General features: G+C 40.9%; 2 protein-coding genes across 2 annotated transcripts; one reads left to right on the forward strand and one right to left on the reverse strand.

The window, feature by feature from the left end:
* Window positions 1-153: 153 nt before the first annotated feature.
* LOC139639084 (tumor necrosis factor receptor superfamily member 25-like) lies at window positions 154-10,825 on the reverse strand. Its single transcript, XM_071513152.1, has 10 exons — window positions 10,555-10,825; window positions 9,677-9,776; window positions 9,368-9,511; window positions 8,181-8,303; window positions 7,621-7,684; window positions 6,712-6,896; window positions 6,264-6,431; window positions 5,783-5,820; window positions 5,413-5,521; window positions 154-2,680 (listed from the first exon to the last, which is right to left on the reverse strand). The coding sequence occupies exons 1-10, from the start codon at window positions 10,567-10,569 to the stop codon at window positions 2,271-2,273; spliced, it is 1,356 nt and encodes a 451-aa protein (XP_071369253.1). The 5' UTR covers window positions 10,570-10,825; the 3' UTR covers window positions 154-2,270.
* Window positions 10,826-11,907: 1,082 nt separating this feature from the next.
* On the forward strand, window positions 11,908-19,679 carry LOC139639085 (zinc finger protein 362-like; the record flags this gene model as incomplete). The annotated part of the gene is made up of 8 exons (XM_071513153.1): window positions 11,908-11,996; window positions 13,621-13,684; window positions 13,994-14,255; window positions 15,006-15,077; window positions 16,922-17,240; window positions 18,527-18,751; window positions 19,288-19,366; window positions 19,521-19,679. Coding segments are annotated over exons 2-8 (1,179 nt in total), but the record flags the coding sequence as incomplete, so codon positions are not given.
* Window positions 19,680-20,258: the final 579 nt, after the last annotated feature.

Genomic DNA, 20,258 nt, shown 5'->3' on the forward strand with positions numbered 1-20,258 from the left:
CAAGGATAAAAGCTAGTCAAGCACGTAGCCTAGCCTACACTTTCTTTGTATGGGGAACAAGTTGTGTGTTGACGACTAGACACCAGCAGCTGCACTTCACACACTCGGACAACACTCCCATCTTGTGGCCAACAACATTTTATTCACACATGACATAGGCTATGACATTTGGTGGACACTTTTACCAAAGGCGTCTTACAGTACCAAAAGTCCATACATTTTTAACACAGGTGGCCCCAGCGGGATTCAAATCCCTAAAACTGCCAGTGTTAGTACCTTGGTCTACCCATTGAGCTAGTTGTGGTCATCAAAAGTATGCAAGTGTCTATAAGTGGATTCAGAAAAAGGACAAAAAAATTGTTTCACTTTATTTGGATAGTCCAATGTTGACACTCACCTTCTATCAAGCGACTATAATGTGTCACTAAAAAGTCTACTAAGATTCAAGTGATACTCATAACTGCGTGAAACGTTTTTCATAGATATTGAATGTCTAGGCTAGAGTTAATCTTAGGGTTGGGTTTAGGCTTAAAAATGGGGTTGAGGTTACATAGTCTGTGGAGATGCAGCAAATAAGCAAGTAACACTTTTTGTAACCTGAGTATCAACATTGGACCATCCAAATAAAATGTTACCAAATATTTAATTAAATATACAATGGCATATCTCTCTGGATCAATAACAGAAAACACAGACCAACATTTTCATGTACAAATTAATTAATCAAAAACAATATTACTTGAAGTGTCCAAGTATTATATTGACAGTAATTAAAATTCTCAAAGTGAGATACCCTAACACCACAACAGAGAGGCCATCAGTTTGGATGGAATATATGAGTGGTGAGGAAACAAGGCCCAGGGACTGTGAGCCAGTCCTCCTACATCATCTATCTGGAGGAAACTGAAAGTCTGACAACCTGTGGGGATTTCACTCGACTTCCCTTGTCGCTAGACTTTCATGTTGCAGTTGGCCAAAGTGTCAGAAGAGATGCAGGAGGTGCAAAACATAGTGAAGATATTCTGTAGCGACGACAAGGTGCTCAAACATCAAAGAAGTGCACCGAAATGTTCTCGTAGTTTAAATACTCAAACTGAAACTCAAGTCATCACTTTCACTGGTTGGATGTTGAAAGAGCAGAAAGCTCTAACTTCCACCAGCAGAACCAGAAAATGGGATATACCATGTAATCCATACTGCTCTGGGTTTCTGGTGATAAACTAATCTTATTTATTTATTTATTTATTTATGTATTATTCATACAGGGGAGCTGTGCTGAGAGCACAAGCTCCTTTTCGGCACCTCTTTGCTTATCATTCTTGCACATCTGGGTACTAGCAAAACTACAGCCCTCCAGGGAACTTGGGGGTTAAGTAGCCTGTGCAAAGGCATTTTTACAGCAGCTGTTGAGAGACGGGAGAGTGTTAGTCATTCACTTTCACCACCCAGGTTACTAGAGTACTGCCCAACTGTCAGCTGAGCCTGATGTCCTTCTTAAAGACACTACACTACTATCATGTGCCCTTGAGGAAGGCACTTAATCCTGCCAGCTCCAGTTCTGACACCACACTGCAACCAATCCATCATGTGCTATATGTACATTCTGCAAAATAAACAATGGCTTGGCCTCATAAAGGCCATATTATATACATTTCCGGCATGCATTTGATCATATTCAACCATGTAAAGAGTTAGAAAAGTTGAAGCAGTCCAATGACAGCTGGACACATGAGGATCTCCATAGTGCTCCATAATGAGATCAAGTCTTAGGTAGATGGTTGAAATTTATGATATCTCTATTACTCAGCCATAGATCATTTGTAGCATTGTCACAGCCAGAAATGTAGCCCTTCAAACTCATTTTAACATGTTATTTCTCAGTTAATTTAAGTGCCATTGCTGATGTTTTTTAAACCATGATGCAATGAAATCGAAAAGAAACAACCGCCCTTAAATCAATGCAGGTTTCACATTTACTGGCTAAGTTTCCAGTCTATAAGACCTTCATCAGAGCATCTCATAGACAGCAAGCTTAGTCAATAAATGTGAAACCTGCATTGATTTAAGTGTGCAGATTTCAGTGCTTTTTAACTCCAGCACTTTAACAAAGCTTTGTCCTGGTGAGCAGTAGATCTCCCTTTATCCAGAATCCAGTGATGTTTTTTGTGGTTGTACCATACAGTATAGTACAGTAATGTCATTCCTGGGAGCTTGAAGCTTCTAGTCCTATGCATTGTCTCTCTCATTATACAATACCTTCAAGACACGTTTCACACCTCGTTCAACGCAGCCACTACCTCAACTGTCCCACGCTGCCCCAGTGAAACCATAGTGTGCGCAATCTCTGCAGGCTGCGAAACCTCACTTCTAGTCTTCCACTGCAGCTCCTCCAGGCTTTCCTGCAGCAGCTGGGCACAGCCGCCCAAGTCCATGTAGTGCAGGGCCGAGTAGACGTCGTGCAGGGCTGCAGAGGGGCGCTGGCTCCACAGCTTCAGCATCTGGTACTGCTTCTCCTGAGAGCCCAGGAACAAGCCGGCCTCCAGCTCCACCCGCTCCAGCTGCTGGTCGGCCACCGAGAGCAGCCGCAGGAACTCCTTCCACCTACGCAAGGGCACCTCTTTAATGATGGCGTAGAGGACGGTGGCAGGCAGCCGCTCCGATTGCTTCTCTTGTCTGGGGGCTGAGAGGAGAGAAGCACAGGCGATTCAACAGATAGAAAGGTTCGTGCGAAAATGTATGCCTACTCTCTGCTCTCTGAAAGGGTAAGCTGTAGGAGCATGCAGACTGAAATCTCAAACTCATAGTCCAATGTGCTGAAAAGGTTAAAAAGCCTTTAATATATGGGCTACACCTACGCATTCCGACTATACAGTCTCCATCATGGCCTGGTGAAAACTGTATAGTTGAAAAGCGTAGGCGTAGCCCATATATCAAAGGCTTTTTGACCTTTTCAGCAAAGAAGTGTGCCTGAACTGTTCTTTTGGGGAGATCAGCCTTCTTAACTACAAACAACGAGCTTCATTCCCTTTTTTGCTTGTTAAAAACTTTGTCATGTTTTTATAATTTGACAAGTTATGTCCCTTGGCTCATTTCTTTGGAACCTGTACTCCAACAGCCAAGTTAAATTGTTGATTGAGACACTGTGCAGAGTTAGTGGGGGGGACAAAGTGTCAGCAGGTCAGCTCTACACTGATTTCATTCCAAATAAAATGGATCAGATCCTTAATGATTCTATTCACTTTAGTGAGTATAAAATATGTACATTACTGTATTTTCCAGGATTTGTCTTTAAATGGAACATACTGTTGGACACATTGCTGTTTTCAGTTCTGTTGGATTGTAATGTTACAAGAATCGGTTACAGAACATAGTAGTGCCAAAAGAGTAAAACAATCCTCTGTTGTTTTTTGTCTCAACAGACTAGCAGAGTCTGCCTACTGAAATCCCCCCCACATATACAGTAAAAGGCTGAAAATCACAAGTTGTGCAACGGAAACAACATAGAAACCTCACCACAATGCCAGTAGCACCTTTAATCTCCTACTACCACAAGGGGTTTTTTAGCTCAGCCACACAGTGATTAATACATTTTTAAAGGACACCACACATACCTGGAAATGAAGTTGAATTTGTACTCAAGAGGTTCCTAAAAACTTTGATTTAAAAAATAATGTTTTTTTTTGTTTTTTTTAATTCTATTTCAGAAATTTGTCCGCAAGAACAAGCTCAAACTGTGATATCAGTTCACTTCAAAGCTAAAAATGCAAGTTGCTAAGTAAGCAGGCGAGGAAGACATTAATAAATAAAAAAAACCGTGAGTCAAATTAGCGTTTGATAAAGCCAGTGAGTGACAAGGTGACGAGAAAAGAAAACAGTGGAAAATCACCCTAGATTCTAAAAATAACACCTCAACACGCGTAGATGTGGGTAATTTCAAAGGAATCCAAATATAATGTACAAGCAGGGTGCAGATACATCTGAGGTAACAGGTACAGGCAGAGCAAGTGCTCTTCACTATCTGATTTGCCATTTCCCCTAAGGTTGAAGTGCTGACTGATGCAAAAAAGTGAGGGCGTCCAGTTTCCCAGTTTCCACCTCCACACTGTGCACCACATGGCTGATTGGTGATAAGAAACGCGCTGACTGAGCAGAGATGAAAAGGCTGCTGCTCTGATTCTGAAAACACAGCAGCATAAGATATCACACCACTACACAGATAGTATGATAAAGTGGCACACTTTGACATTTTTAATTTTTCTCCACAAGGAACTTGGGGTGTTATATGAGAAGACTGGGTCAGCAGGGAGGAATGATGGGTAGGGACGCCACCTTCCAGGCACGCCGCTGTAGGCAGGTCGGTCTGGCCCGCCCACAACACCGAGCCTGGAAATTTTGCCCGCCCCCAAATAAAATGTGTTTTATTGAAATCTTGCAGGAGTGATTTTTTTAATGCTATAGTATTTATGATATTTAAATGCCGAGTCGAATCCAAAAATAAATATATTGTCCAACTAACATGTTAACAAATATACAGGCTATTTGTGACGTAAATTTAGACCTGTCATGAATCAGGTCATGAATCAGAATCTCATCGCTTTCGAGTTTTCAATGAAGTTGGTGGGTAGAGTTAGGTAAACAGTGTTGAGCGATACCGACATTGCCCAGCCACATTCGCAAGTTTGTGAGTAGCCTAGTAGTAGCCTAGATCCTGTAATTCTAACTTTTTAATTAAAAATGGAAATTGGAATTGGTTAGCAAGAAGGAATAAGACTAAATCAACTCCTCATGCAAGTAGTGCTGCAGCTTTATTAGGATCAACAAGGAGTGGCATGGAGGGTGTGTAGACTATTTTCACATTCATCTTGTTGCTCAGTGCTGTAGTTCAGCTGTAGCTACTAGTAGCCACAAGAGCATCTTATTGACTGAAAGCTTAGCCAATAAATGTGAAACCTGCATTGATTTTAAGTGTGCAAATGTTCCTTTTCGATTTCAGTCGATTTCAGTTCCTTTTCGATTTCTTTAACTCCAGCGCAAAGCTTTGGCCGGGGAGCAGTAGATCTTTATATTAAACCACAATGCAATGCAATTTCCTGACGAAGAAAAGTAACAGATAAAAATTTAAAATGTCATGGTATCTCTTAAACCTACGCCCACATGCTGTGTTTGACACCCCTACGCTCTAAGAATATGGGGTTTGTTATATACAACCAGTTTAAATAGTTTTGCTTTTGTCCATCATTTGATTGTAAACATCATCAATGAAATGCCTTTGAAGTTCCTGTATGTTACCTATCCACCAACACCGGTGCTGGAGTCGAGGAATTATGGCATCAAATTGATATATGGACCAAAGTGAAAGCCACAAACTCTATACTGTGCAGCAGTAGTCAGACAGCATTTACTGAGTTTTACCTTTGTATCCAGTGTCCAGCAGCAGAGGAGTGATTGGGGTTGAATACTCTGCTGAGGCTGGACTCTGACAGAGAGTCATCATGGGAGTTTCTTCATGCAAGGTGAATGTCTTGAAAGGGAAAACAAGACAGAGAAGTTAAAATCTTCCTGGCAGCCAACTCTCCTAAGTCTTGGAGAGTGATGTGTGAAATCATTTTGATAATTTATTGCAGTTATAGTTACATTCTGCTACAAATTGTGATTTAGGTATGATCTTTGCAACTATGTTTTTCTAATGTCCTTTTGCCTTACTGTCCACCTACATTACAACACCAATCTGGATCTTTATCTCAACAAAACACATGAAAAACACATAAAACTGAGCACAAACCAGTGAGTTTGGGCTGCTGGGTTGATGACACCGTTGTTCTGTTAGGAGGAAACACAAAGAGATGTTATCACTCCGCTTCCTGCTTCAGCTGGTTAAACTTTGTGAAAGCACATTAATAACCATCACTTTGGATCTCTGCTCAGATTCTGCTGAACTGTCAAAGTCTAAATTCATAAAAAAATACTTCTGGTAATTCTTGTGTATAGCTGTTTGTGGATTAATAGCAGATGTGATCACAGATAAGAGGTATGGTTACTTTACACTGTGAAAGTGTGTGCATAAATTGCAAATTTAAAACAAATGCTGAGACATTTATCGCCACAAAAAGCATCCTATCTCCAGTGGGTAGCAGAAAATGCCTTTAAGCCTTGAATGTGATGCCTGCTAAAAGAAATGCTTATTAAACTCTCCAGCGGATGGCAAGTCCCACCAAAATGTATGTAGAGATACGTAGGTATGCAGCCGGTCGTCATCATGTTACCATTGAATTTGGGGTCCTTGGCAGGCAACCCCAGGTCTTTGTCTGTGCTCCAGCAGTGGCGGGCGTCTGGATGGAAGACCTGGTTCCTGGTGAAGAACCACAGGCTGACCAGTAGCAGAACAGACACCAGAACCACCAAGAGGATCAGCATGGCCACATGGTAGTCTGCTGTGGACATGAGATGAAGAAGCAACAGGGTTACCCTCACCACACGTCAACATTAACATACTGCTGTCTGAGCGCCATAAAATGAATTAGCAAAACAAAACAATGGCAACCCTTTTGACAGTTAAAACATATGATAAGTTAAGATGAAACATTAATGATCCCCAAGGTGAATTTGGGGATCATTGGGAATGTCATAATCACTCATTAGGTAAAGGACAAATTTTTATTTGTTTTATATACATATTGGGAACTAACAATTACTTGGATAATGATCCACAACGGGATTTGGTGATGTACTTATAGCTGTAGTTTGTAGTTGTAGCTGTAGTTGTAGCTGTAGTTGTAGCTGTAGTTGTAGCTGTAGTTGTAGCTGTAGTTGGAGATGTAGATTGAGATGTAGATGGAGATGGAGGTGTAATAGTTGCACAGTTCATCTGACATTCTGGGTGTCGCGAACAGTCTTTCCTGAAAAACAAGTAGAGAACAATATACAATATAGAAAACAGTGGAATTTCCCAACAGATTTATCAATTTATATATGATTGCTTAATCTGTTAATATGTGTGATCTGTCATATGGACAGTGAAATGCTACTTTAAATAAAAGAAGGCTAATTAAGGCACAAATTTATGTGCACAATTAAGATTGTTTACTGTCATGGCTACAGCAAAACTGCCTTCATGTTGTGATTCTTAACAGCCACAACCGCACTGTTCAGTACGGGTGGTGGTGGGCCTTGATGAGAAAACAAAACTGCAAATCTAAGAGAAGTATGAAAGGAAGTTTGGAAATTTACAACAGAATCGCAGAACTTTCCTCCACTGTGACAGGAAGCCAGCACGGAATCAAGCCCCCTGACCTGAATACATGCTGTGCTCGCTTTGAATATGTCAACATCAGAAAAAGGAAACGCATTTTGGATCAAAACTAAATGGCAGTTAAAAAGAGGATCAAAAGAGCTGTGTTTTTTTTGTTTTTTTTCATTTACTGTGCAACTAACTCTCTAGCTCTATCTGAATCACTTTAACAGGAATACAGATTTGTGAAGTAGTAAAATCTGTATGACTATATGTTTTGTAAATGTTGTCAGGATGTGGCAGAGCTGAGCACAGAGCTGAGCTTGGTCTGTTGGCTTACTAAATATCTAAACACGGTTGAGTTTTGGCTCTCATACGGTAAGATGTCACACCTTTGGCAGGACATGCATTTCTTCTCGTAGTCTGTGTCCTTGCATTGTCCTTGCGGACACTTCTCTATATCAAAAAAAACAACAAAAAAACATGAATGTGATGCTGAAAATCCACAATTACACTACCAGTCAAAAGTTTGGATACACACCTGATCGAATGTACTAGGTTTTCCATTATCTTAAAGCCATTCTTATCTAAAGGCTTATGCTTAAATGCGTGAAGTGTGTTTTAGACAAATATAAATAGTGAAGTTGATGCCTATGTATAAATTTCTTTCCAAAGCTTTTGCCTTTCCATCAAGGCAAACGGTGGCTACTTTAAAGAATAAAAAGATAGTTTTGACTTGTTTAGCACTTTTCTGGTCACTGCATAATTCCATTTGTGTTATTTCATAGTTTTGGTGACTTTACTATTAATCTAAAATGTGAAAAATAGTAAAAAGAGAGAAAAATGTGTGTCCAAACTTTAAGACTGTTTAGCTTCCAATGCCCAATGCCAGAACATGAATCAATAACAAATGTGGCAGCTGTGAATCCTGATCTACTAAGACTGTGCTTACGTGAAGTGCATAGTTTGCATTCCAGGTCATTTAGGATTTTAGACTCTTTTTTGAAGTATCCCTCCTTGCAGGTACACACTGTGTCACTCTTGTAGGAGCAGTTCTTTCCTACCACCTGTCCCCCTGCGGACGAACCAAACACAGTGTTTCTTTCTCAATCCACAGTCCTGACAGGGTGACTGCAGCTTTTCATGCTGTCCATTAATGTCCAGCGTTATCCTTAGTCCTAGAGTATGAGCTGATTCAAGGATTATTTTAATCCGTTTTCACATTGCTTCAGCTAGCACAGAGCTAAAATTTTTAATTCTACCGCAAAATTAATGTTAACCTTGCTCCAGAGAAGAGCTAATTAACTCTGGGCTTTAAGCCAAGAGCCCAGTCAACCTGGAATTAAAAGGAGAATACCAGTCAATTTATAAATTCACATATGTTATTATTATGGAACAAAGTCTCTACTCTGTGATAGATGTACAGCCTCAAACTGCTACTTTGACAGTGAATGGGATATAACTGTTGCAGCTATAGACGATGTTTATCAAAGATTTTACATCCAAGTAAGATTTATTTAATGGTATTGCTGTCACTTCCCAACCAGAAAATGCATCTGGATCCCCAGAAAAACATCCTGGATACTGTCACAGTCACATTTACCATTTGTTTTGCAATTTCATTCTCTATGGAGCTGTACATTATACAGACATGACAGACTGAGAGGTGGGAAAAACTCTTCTGTCAGGCTTCTGTTCAGGCTATGGGAAACAGAAGTGAATGTTCACTGAAACAAACCAAACTGTCCTACGGCACCGAAATGACACGTTTCAAATTAAAATCCAGTAGTATTTCCCTTTGAAGTGAAAATGCAACTGCAAATAACCTAAATGTTATATTTCTGGTCATTTTCTTTGCAGAATCAAAGAATAGCCTATTATTTTTGTGCAAATAAGTGTAGCCTACTCTAGCAATTTTCACCAAGATGGACTTTTTTTGGCATCAAAACAGACAGAATGTACTGGAAACCTGATCAATTTCTTTTCTATCAATGTATTCTTATTTTAACAGATACAAATTAAATCCTATTATTATATTATTTGAATTTTCCTTCAAAAGGTTGGACAATATTCCATGAGCTGATAGCAATGCGTCTCTATCTTCCTATCAAATTAATAACATTTGAGCAGGATACTTACTAGTTTCATCACAAGGGGTACATTTTTCGCATTTTTCTGCAAAGTTTCTTATACTGGTGAATGTGGGCCCAGCACATTTTTCACATCTGTACTTGCTCTCATTCGGTGTTGTCTCCTCATCACAGGTTCCCACCTTAAAATAGCCTGGAAAACAGTGGAAAAACACGAATGGGTGCAGAAAACAATTACAGCATTTAGGTAAATTCAGAAATATTTTAACGTGTTGATTCCAATATAACTGCATAGCAAGGCTTCAAACAGCTTTGTCAACACAAGGCCAGCTCCTCCTGGTTTCTTGTTTCAACTTACCAGGTGGGCACTGCAGACAACATGTTTTACTGTTATTTCCCAACATCTCCTCAGTACAACTCTGTCCCATGGGAAGGAAGGCTAGAATCAATGGGCAAACCTAACAGAAATGAAAGACTGGGTTTGCTGATCTGAGGTACTGGATGCAGAGGGAAACCTGCTGGTGAATCTGCCCCCTGACAAGTCCACACCACAGCTGTTCCTGGGTGCCAGGGCCGGGACAGCTGTGGTGGAAACGCCACCGAATGAAATGCGAAGGGACTTCAATTCAGTGCGCAGACGTCTTGAGCTATTTCACTTTATGCCAGTCATATTATCACCAAGTTATTAAATGTGCAGACACTGTCTCCTTGCTACAGAGGCCACAGGAAGACCGTGAAAGAGAGACATTTTAATCAAGACCCCACCACTCACACATAGCTTAGTGCCTCTGATTATCAACACTACCGTTCCCCCAGCCATTGATAAGAAACTACATTTAGCCTTAATATTACCTCTTAAAAACTGAAGCCACAACACTGAGATATACAGTATGTCTCTCTTACAGTACTATTCTTGACTGGTTGGAGGCGATTCTCAGTTATTTTTTACAATAGAGGAAGTGACAGAATAGATGACACATTATATAACAAGTGAAAATGTGCTTAAAATCATAACCATTAACAAACACTGAAAACCAAATCCCTTTAACCATCCGTATCTACCAAATATTGAGACATACATTCGTTCATTTTCATGCTAGCACCATGACTATGATAACAATGACTGCACCAATGCATCATATTTCAATTCTACTCACATAAAACCAAATTAGCAATGTATCCTGATCAAATAAAACACACATATGATTATATGATTCAAATAAATGGATTACTTACCAAGACAAAGCCCATTTTGGAATAATATAGGCCTTAGAGTAACTAAACAATGAACTTGAGATGAGTGTTTGTTTCTCTCATTTGAAACAAACAAGTCAAACCATCAAAATAAAAAATTGAATAAATAGAAGATATAGTATCACCAGGCAAATACAAAACAAGCCTACAGCTTGAGGCATTGTAATGTTAGGCCATTTGTAAATTTCCTTTGTAGCCGAACAACAGAAACTGCCCTGATGAGTTAAAGGAAGCCTGTGAATGAGTGAGTGTAAGTGTGTGTGAGTGTGTGTGAGTGTCAGAGTGTGTCAGGGCTGCCAGTTCTTCAGAAAGGCGGAGAGACAGTGTCAGGAAACTCAGTCACATCACTCAGGCTTCCCCACACACACTGACACACACACACCGCTGTTAGTGGTTATGAAGAATACGTCAGCAGGCAAGTTCCTCTGTGGGATTGTTTCCTATAATTCTGCTGCACCTTTGATAATAATGCGGTTCATACAGAAAAAACTGTGACATAAATTGGAATATTTCACAAGCCAGATAAGGGGGTTAGATGGGGTTAGATGGGGTGATTGGGTGCTCTCTATACATCGGCCGAAGGGGATGTTGGGATGTGGTGCATATGGAGGTTATTCTACTGGAAAAGTCCCATTTTGTAGCCTCTATGCCCTTATACAAAAAAGTACTATGGTAGGGCAGTGGCATGTTTTTTTGCGTCACTACCATGATGGTACAGTACCATGGTATAGCATTGGGTTACCATGGCATTGTACTATCAAGGTGGTGACCAAAAAAAACATGATTATCATATTTTTTTTCTATACTAGGCCTATTACCATGGCTCTTTTTGTAAGTATGTTCTGCATAAATTCAAATTTGGACCACTGCTCCCTTCAAAATGTATACCTTAACCTATCCCAGATGTAGGATACTGTTGATAAAACACTTAAAGATTGATCATTTACAAAATGTATGCATTTTATGGGCTTATTATTGCTGAAACTTATTTTCAATAACACGCTATGAGGCTTTTACAGAGTTGTAAAAGGGCTTAAAGTATAATTTACACAGCTGCATAGGACTGGACCACATGGATGTTTCTTTTTGTTTCACTCATTGAGAAAAAAAAAAAGCTTTTTTCTTTCGGATCCATCCTGGGCTAAATCCAACCCAGGTCCGCGCTGACAAAGACGATTCAAGCACGTGCGCTACATAAACGTGCTGTATATTGAAGACGAATAAAGTAGGTCATGTAAAAATCCAAAGCAATAATATTAGGAGATTTCCCCGTCTCGCTGTGTGACTGAGGACTGAGCCTGCAGCACCCAGAAGTGAACAAAGCGACCCGGAAGCGGTGGTCCGACTGGAGGCAGGCAGAAAGAACATCAACCTTTTATATTATAGCTTCACTCGCAAGACAATATCTGCAATCAGGACATAAGGTATTTGTGCATGTCTTTTCGTGTCTTCATAGCGGTGCAATTCTGTGATGAGCGGTAGTCTCCGAAACGCGTGCATTGTGCACAAAATGCAATAGCTGCCCCTTGATTCGTCAGAAAGTTGCAGAATGTAAAAAAAAAAAAAAATACCCAAAGTGAATTTTGGTTAAGATGGCACAACGTCTTTCGGGGGACAAGGCAGTGCGCGCTTGCTTCGTTTTGACCTTTACGCATCGATGCTGTTGTTTTATCGGTGTGTTTGGGTCGAGGCTGCATCTTGCCCGTTTCCGTGCTATTTTGCAGGGCATGGTTGTTGTAGGAAGTGTCAGTTTTTTAAGAGGTGGGGAGGCCGGGCTATTCAAACCTGCAATTCGCCGTAAACAATCATTCATGCCTTTGACATGATAAACACACCTTTGTGTCCGCGTCGGCCCCTCTTTCCCCCCCACACAAGATGTACATGTTCCTAATTTTGGGGTCTGCAGAATATGGCGTCCCGCCTTATAAAAATAAGGCTGCCATTTTTGTTTCTCTTTTGTCTGGAAATGTTTTAACAAAACTGTCTGAGAATGTCTGAGTCGCATAGGGAGGGCCGCGCCGCAAAATGCCCAATCACTCAGTATTACAGATGCTCCGAGGTAGCCGACATGTCCGAAAGTCAAAGAATGGAAAGTTTTTCATTGCGTTTTTTTTTCTTTCTTTCTGTGAAGCAGCGACGTCCACTTATTTCCAAGAAACCCTGTTCAGACAGACGGAATAGATGGGCTACAGTGCTGGCTCAGAAACAAAATGCACATGCTAAACAGCTAAGGCTATGTCAGATGAATATACAGGTCAGCGTGTCTAAATCACATTTCCAGGTGACATTTAGATGACTGACCTGTTACAGGTGACACTTTGGCTCACGGCTTTACGGCGATCTACACCGTAATTTATACACAATTATCTAGTAGTGTAACACCTTGGTAAACCTACACTATGTTCAAATTAACCTTGACATTTTTATCCAATAACAGCTCCGAGTGCGATTTTCCAGACTCGATTTATTATTAGCAGTAGGATAGTAGTATTGATTTATTTACAATATAGGATACCTGACAATAAGCTTAAATATAAACCTCTGGTCTATCGTAGGGTAATTTGAACAGAATTAAGTAGTTCTTAATACTTTAAAATGATAATGTGATTTAGCCAATTAAATCCTGCAACGAGAGATGAAAGTGAATGTGTAATTTTACAGCAGAAAATTATGGAATAAATTGTATAAACTGGTGGCTAACAGATAATACAAAGGGGCACTTTTTTTTTATACATGACATTAGACTTGTATCTGGTTTGGACATCATCATTTTCACCTTTTCAGTAAAAATCTTCCAGTGCAAATTAAGGCCTATCTGTCATATTAACTCTTGCTTTCCATGGATTTTTATGTTTGGTTGTTTTGACAGTTTAGTAAGCCTGTACAACTGAGTATAACCAAGACCGGTATCAGATCTCCTCTCTGATCCCCCTTTACTCGGACAAATTCGTAGTAAGATTACAGCCAATAAAATGTAGGTTTTCATGCAAGTTTACCTAACGTTGAATGTTTGAATATCACTAAACCAAGCAGTGTTTTTAATTTCAGGATGGCGGAGCCTCGATTCAACAACCCATATTTCTGGCCTCCACCTCCCTCCATGCCAGGCCAGGTAAGTCCATTTCATTCCTAACATTTAACTCCTTTGACATTTCCATCTTCCGTTGCCATTTGTGTCCATGTGTGAATGTCTTTTGAGCCGTTTTGGTACCAGTCCTTGACCTGAACGGTGAAATTATATTTTCCAATCTTTTTCATCTCAAATTGAGGATCCTTCACAGTTCCTTCTCATGATGAAAAAACCGAAGCCTGTAAATGTGAACCGGTCAGTGCTGCTGACCTGGGATGTGTTTTTGGGGCATGAATGACATTCACACACGGTGGCTGTTTTCTGTTGAGCATGACCCGTTAACCCTTTCAGCTGGATAACCTGGTGCTCATTAACAAGATCAAGGAGCAGCTGATGGCCGAGAAGATCCGACCCCTGCACCTGCCGCCTACCTCCACCCCCTCCCAGCAGTCCTTGCTGGTGCCCTCCTCGCCCTCGGACGGCGGCGCGCAGCACGGCATGTCGGTGCCCAAGCCCCAGCCGCAGCAGGTGCCCGGCCACCACCCGCAGCAGCAGGGCTCCGGCCAGCCCGACATCGCTCTACACGCCCGCCCCGCCTCCAGCTCTGGACAAGGTACAGTCTGACCTCCGCTGTTCCTACACTATTCCTCGTGAGCAGAGGTGTGATGAGCTCTGCAGCTCATAGGGTGCATTTTTAAAGTCTGAGGTGGATTTCCCTCTTCTCATTCATCAGCGTGGACTGGGTTGTGTAGCTTCCTGGCCATGATAAAACCCCCAAATCGGCGATTCTCTGTTATCTGTTCCATTCACTGCAATTGTGTGGCGAAACAGGTCTCAAAATCACACGTCTAGCACATAAAGGAACGTGAACAAAGCAGATTCTATTGAAAAAACTAGTCCTGTCACTGAATTGTGGTTAAGTGAATCACTTTCATGTGTATTAAACCTTTCAGTTTGAACAAGTGTAACGCCGAAATCCTGTCAGAGGAAACTTACGCAGATGGAACAAAGAAAATAGTATATTTGCCAATAATTGTAAATGGGAAAAAACACAATTCTCCAATCGTCGATAACAACCGATAACATAGAATCAACGATTTTGAGGTTATGTCATGGCCAAGAAGCTACACAACCCAATGTACTACCATAGTCCAACATCACTTTAAGACTTTGCAAACAATTTTGATGTAGCAAAAGAGACTATTGAGATGCCATAATTGTTGACTTCACTCTGTGCTTTATCCTAAGACATGAGCATGACACCGTATGAGATGTGCAGATTGGTGTGATAAAATGTTTCTCTGCATCAAGACATTATTTAATATGCACCGATTTAAACTGACATCACCTCACAACTTCACAGATGTAAATATGGACGACAAGTCGGTGGTGAAGGCCAAAGGACTGTGGGAAGACTGGCACATGAGACAGCTTGGTGAGCAACCCGGCAGAGTCAACCATCGCTCAGGTATCGCAGTCTGTTCCTCTCTGCGTACTGTGGAAATGGGAGACATCAGTATTTTTTTTTGGCTGATTTTTTTTTTTTTGCATTTTTTGCCTTTTATTAGATAGTTTTTAAGTAGATAGAGACAGTAAATACAGGGATAGAGAAAGGGGGATGACATGCGACACAGGTCCCGTGCCGGATTCAAACCCAGGATGTCCCGTTTACATGGCACACGGCATAAAATAAATGTACAAGAACTTGTCATGTGTGCCGCTCACCTAGTAACGCTAAATATACCTGACACACACACACACAGTAGAGGAATGACAGGACCTCACACACAGTACAGGACATACTATATTTATACTATGCTACAAAATTAGCATTCAGTGTGCATGGCAGCATGGTATACAGTGTGGTGCAAAGGCAGTATGGCGTGTCCAGTAGTCTGTTGGGCTGTGTACCATTAGTTAGTTACACTGAAAAAAGATGAAAAACATGAAATAAAATGTGAGCATTATACAACAATGGAGATAATTCCTGAGGCTGAAAGTGGTGTAATGGGCAAAGAGTGTGTGTGTCGTGCAGGCATTGTGTGAGCAGTCCAAGAATGTGTAAACAACACTTGAGTAATAATAACAGAGAGAAACAGTAGTGGGTTTGCAGGCAGGAGAGTCGTGACTATGGTTAGACCGATACAGGTTTTTGAAGGTCAATGCCAATATGTTTAGACTTAACTCGCTGAAATTTTGTGCTGATTATTCAATGTTATGCCGATAATTCGATATTCAAAATGTAATTTTAAATTTGACTATTTTCATGCCAAAAAATTACAAGTATTCAGTGTTTCCCCCGAGAATTTTATTTTTGGCCGCATGGAAAAGCCTCTGAAAAAGCATTTAGACCAAGTGACACTAAAACTCTGCATTAAAACTGAGACTAATGAAATTCTTTTAGGTTGGTTGGCAACACTTTAAGGCAGGGTGACCCACTGCACCTACTGTGTAGTAAAAAGAAACTCTGATATCTTACGCTTTCAAATGAATTGAACTATTAAATGAATAAATAAAACATGCAAAGAAATCATAATGTCACTGCAGGTTTTATAGAGGAGCCTCCATCATATTGGTAATGGACAACATGACTGTCCGATATTTAATTAAAAGTCAGTATATTGTAGGGCTGGGTGATATGGACCAAAAATCATATCTCGGTATTTTTAGGCTGAATGGCGATACACGATATATATCTCGGTTATATATCTCGGTATTTTCTACGAAGTGGGCTAAATGTTCAGTTGTAAGTAGGGCTGGGCGATATGGACAAAATCAAATATCACAATATTTTTGACCAAATACCTTGATATCGATATTGCGACAATATTGTAGGGATGACTATTGGTGCTTTCACAAAATATTTACACAATGAGATTTTTGATAAATAATCATCAGTAATGTGGATATAATGACTAAGTGGGTAAAGGCAAATAATAGAACAGCTAGAACAGTCAGAAAATGACATCACTTTACTGTAATGCAGCCTTTAAAACCAGGAAAAGACAACACTTATGCCATATCACGATATTACTATATCCAAAATCTAAGACGATATCTAGTCTCATATCACGATATTGATATAATACCGATATATTGCCCAGCCCTAATATATTGGCCCGATATATCGGTCTAACCATAGTGGTAAGGACAGTGAGTGCAGGAGTTGAGTCTCAGGACGGCTTGTTGAGCTCATACAGAATCAAAGACTCTCAAGTCACACGTCTACGTAGGGCCCATAAGTTTGTACTAATATAGTTCTGGCGCCCACTGCCACAGGTCTGGCCCCTTCATCCCGACCCGACAGCCACAGCACCTCAGAGGCCCTGACCCCCACAACTCCAACCTCCAGCAGCCAGAACCGCCTGGGTGGAGCCCCGTCTGTGAACATCATCTCTGGGCTGGCTAGCGGTCCTGGCATGGAGCACATGAAAGCGGGGGGCCTGGCGGGACTCTTGGGCCCCCCACCCAAGGCGCCCAGGGGACGGAAGAAGATAAAGGCAGAAAACCCCACCGGTCCTCTGCTGGTGGTGCCCTACCCCATCCTAGCTGACCAAGGCTGTGTCACTATTGCACCCAAAGAGGGCAAAACCTACAGGTTAGATGTTATCATTTTTTTCAGGCAGATATTTTGTCCTAACTTATTACCAAATGTTAGTCATATTACTGTCCCAAAGGGGAAACGCATTTCTTAGTGCAGGCATGAAGTCATCATAAACTGGAGACTGAGGATCTGTCACTACTTTAGAATTAGTCTTTTATTAGACTCTACTCTTTACTAATTTGACTGTGACTCAGGTTGTGACTCAGTCATGATGACTCAACTCAACTTTATTGTCCCACGAAGGGAAATGGGTTTGCAACTATGGTAAACGGAGCGGTCCACAACCACATCAAACAAAACAACACAACACAAGACACAGAAGGGCTCCTCACATGTACCATTGTACAATAAAGATCAAGACAATAGATTAGGGTTGTCACAATACTAGAATTTCTAACTTCGATACAATACCCAGGAAATGCGGAATATGCGATACCGTTTTCGATACCACGGGGGGGGAAAAATTATTTAAATCTTTTTTTTTTTTTTTTAAATATTGTTTTCATGTTAAAATATAATTTTAACATGAAAACAATATTTTAAAGTTGTCTGAGATCAAACAACACATTTTTGATTGACAGGTGTCGATCGCCGTCATGATTTGCTTTTTTTTTATTGAGGGCAGTGAGCTTATACTGCACAAGCATGTTAAACATCATATTGCCTCCTGGCCTCTGCAGCATAGACTGTAAAGCAAAAAACACAGACACAGAGACCCAAACTAGTTCCTTAATATCCAACAACGCAGGGGGAAATCCCGGTGCAAACGAGACAGATGCACGGACAGACAGACAGGGGGTGTGTGTGTGGGTGTGTGGGTGTGTGGGTAGTGGAGGCGGAGAAATAATATGTTTGATTTTTCATTAAGAGAAAGCACTGCTGGTATCGATACTGTTGCAAATGAGTATTATATCCGTTTTTAAATTTTTAGTATCGATACTTTTGACAACCCTACAATAGATTAAGCCAGTGTAAAAGGAATCTCCATATAGTTCAGTGGTTACTTGGAGTTCAGCAGACCAATGGCTACTGAAACAAAAGATGCTAGACTCATGTCTTGCATAAGTTTGTCTTGAACTTGACTGATATAGGGACAGTGATGGTATAATACATGTTCAAGACAGAACTGGTATTGTACACATCTCATGGTATTGTCACTTTGAGGCTCCAGGTCTTTACAAACGTTGCATGTCTTGTTAATGGCACATTAATGCAGCCAAATGAGAGAAACAGCCTGACCCGGCCTTGTTTGCCCATTTTTGTGTTCCTTTGTCGGCCAGATGCAAAGTGTGCCCGCTCACCTTCTTCACCAAGTCAGAGATGCAGATCCACTCCAAGTCCCACACGGAGGCCAAGCCCCACAAGTGTCCCCACTGCTCCAAGTCGTTCGCCAACGCTTCCTACCTGGCCCAGCACCTGCGCATCCACCTGGGGATCAAGCCCTACCACTGCTCCTACTGTGAGAACTCTTTCCGCCAGCTCTCACACCTGCAGCAGCACACCAGGTCAGTTCAGCCATGTGAGCAAGTCATGGGTCTTTCAGATAAGACGTGGTTTGCTTGGCGCTCACTGCTTGATGTTTGGGAAAGTCGAGGTAGTGCGAAGAAAAATAGGCGTCATTTTCAAGAAGCAGGGAGATTGATAATCTATTCTCCACTGTGTTTTTAAACACACCTGTTATGCCCACTTGGTTAGAAATACGCTTAGAGAAGAGACCAAGGTCCCTATACAACTTCAGACCTGTGTTGTATAATTTGTGGAATTCTGATACTACTATAATCAAACTTTTCTCAGTTTTTTCCTTTCCTAGCCGGCTACTTCTCTTGTCATTTCTTTTAGAGGCACAAGGCACAAAGTTAAACTAGGTTGAACTTTGGGTGCAAGGGTGCGGAGCTGGAGATAGTGGAAATTCATTCATGCATGGAGTCATTGCATCCTTTGTGAAAGCAGTTTCAAGCAAAAGTCTTTCAACATCTTGTGTATTTGATGAAAGTGTTTTGATGTTATTTCTGACTTGTTTCATCCTCTCCCTCTGCCCCAGAATCCATACTGGTGATAGGCCTTATAAATGCGCCCACCCCGGATGTGAAAAGGCCTTTACCCAGCTCTCTAACCTCCAGGTCAGTACATGGTCACACAACTCAATTCAGAACAATTCTGTTACAGTGGTTATCACAACTTAAGTACAAGTTATTTTTTGGTTGTAAAAACAAGGCAAATCTCTGAAATAAGTGAGTCTTACATCTTTTGTTTGACGTGTTTCTTCCTCAACAGTCTCACCAGAGGCAGCACAATAAAGACAAGCCGTATAAATGTCCTAACTGCTACCGTGCCTACTCAGACTCAGCATCATTGCAGATCCACTTGTCAGCGCACGCCATCAAAAACGCTAAGGCCTACTGCTGTAGTATGTGTGGCCGGGCATACACCTCAGTGAGTAAACCACAGATTGTCTGTATAGTTTAAGTACTGTGAAATGTGTCTTGATGAGACTTTTCCTGTGTGCTTTGGGACAGACTGTTTATATGGTTGATAAGATGGTGTCCTTTGATAACACCACTGTCTGTCATATCCAACATGGGACCTTTCCTTGCTCCCATACAAACATGCATACCTCATAGAACAGAACTGAAAACTTTCCAAATCATTAGGGTCCATTCCTCATTTTGACACAAAAGGGTCCACCAAGCACCAGTTATTTAAATATTTTTTTTACTTTTAAAACAGGTTCACTAGGTATTAGGGCTGGGCAATATATCGATATTACATCGATCTCGTGATATGAGACTAGATATCGTCTTAGATTTTGGATATTGTAATATCGTGATAAGGCATAAGTGTTGTCTTTTCCTGGTTTTAAAGGCTGCATTACAGTAAAGTGATGTCATTTTCTGAACTTACCAGACTGTTCTAGCTGTTCTGTTATTTGTCTTTACCCACTTAGTCATTATATCCACATTACTGATGATTATTTATCAAAAATCTCATTGTGTAAACATTTTGTGAAAGCAC

The sequence above is a fragment of the Centroberyx affinis genome, unplaced genomic scaffold (assembly GCF_046629955.1).
Source record: "Centroberyx affinis isolate AG114_WGS23_722 - 3 ecotype Tasmania unplaced genomic scaffold, CSIRO-AGI_Caff_v1 ptg006794l_1, whole genome shotgun sequence".
Taxonomy (NCBI): domain Eukaryota; kingdom Metazoa; phylum Chordata; class Actinopteri; order Beryciformes; family Berycidae; genus Centroberyx; species Centroberyx affinis.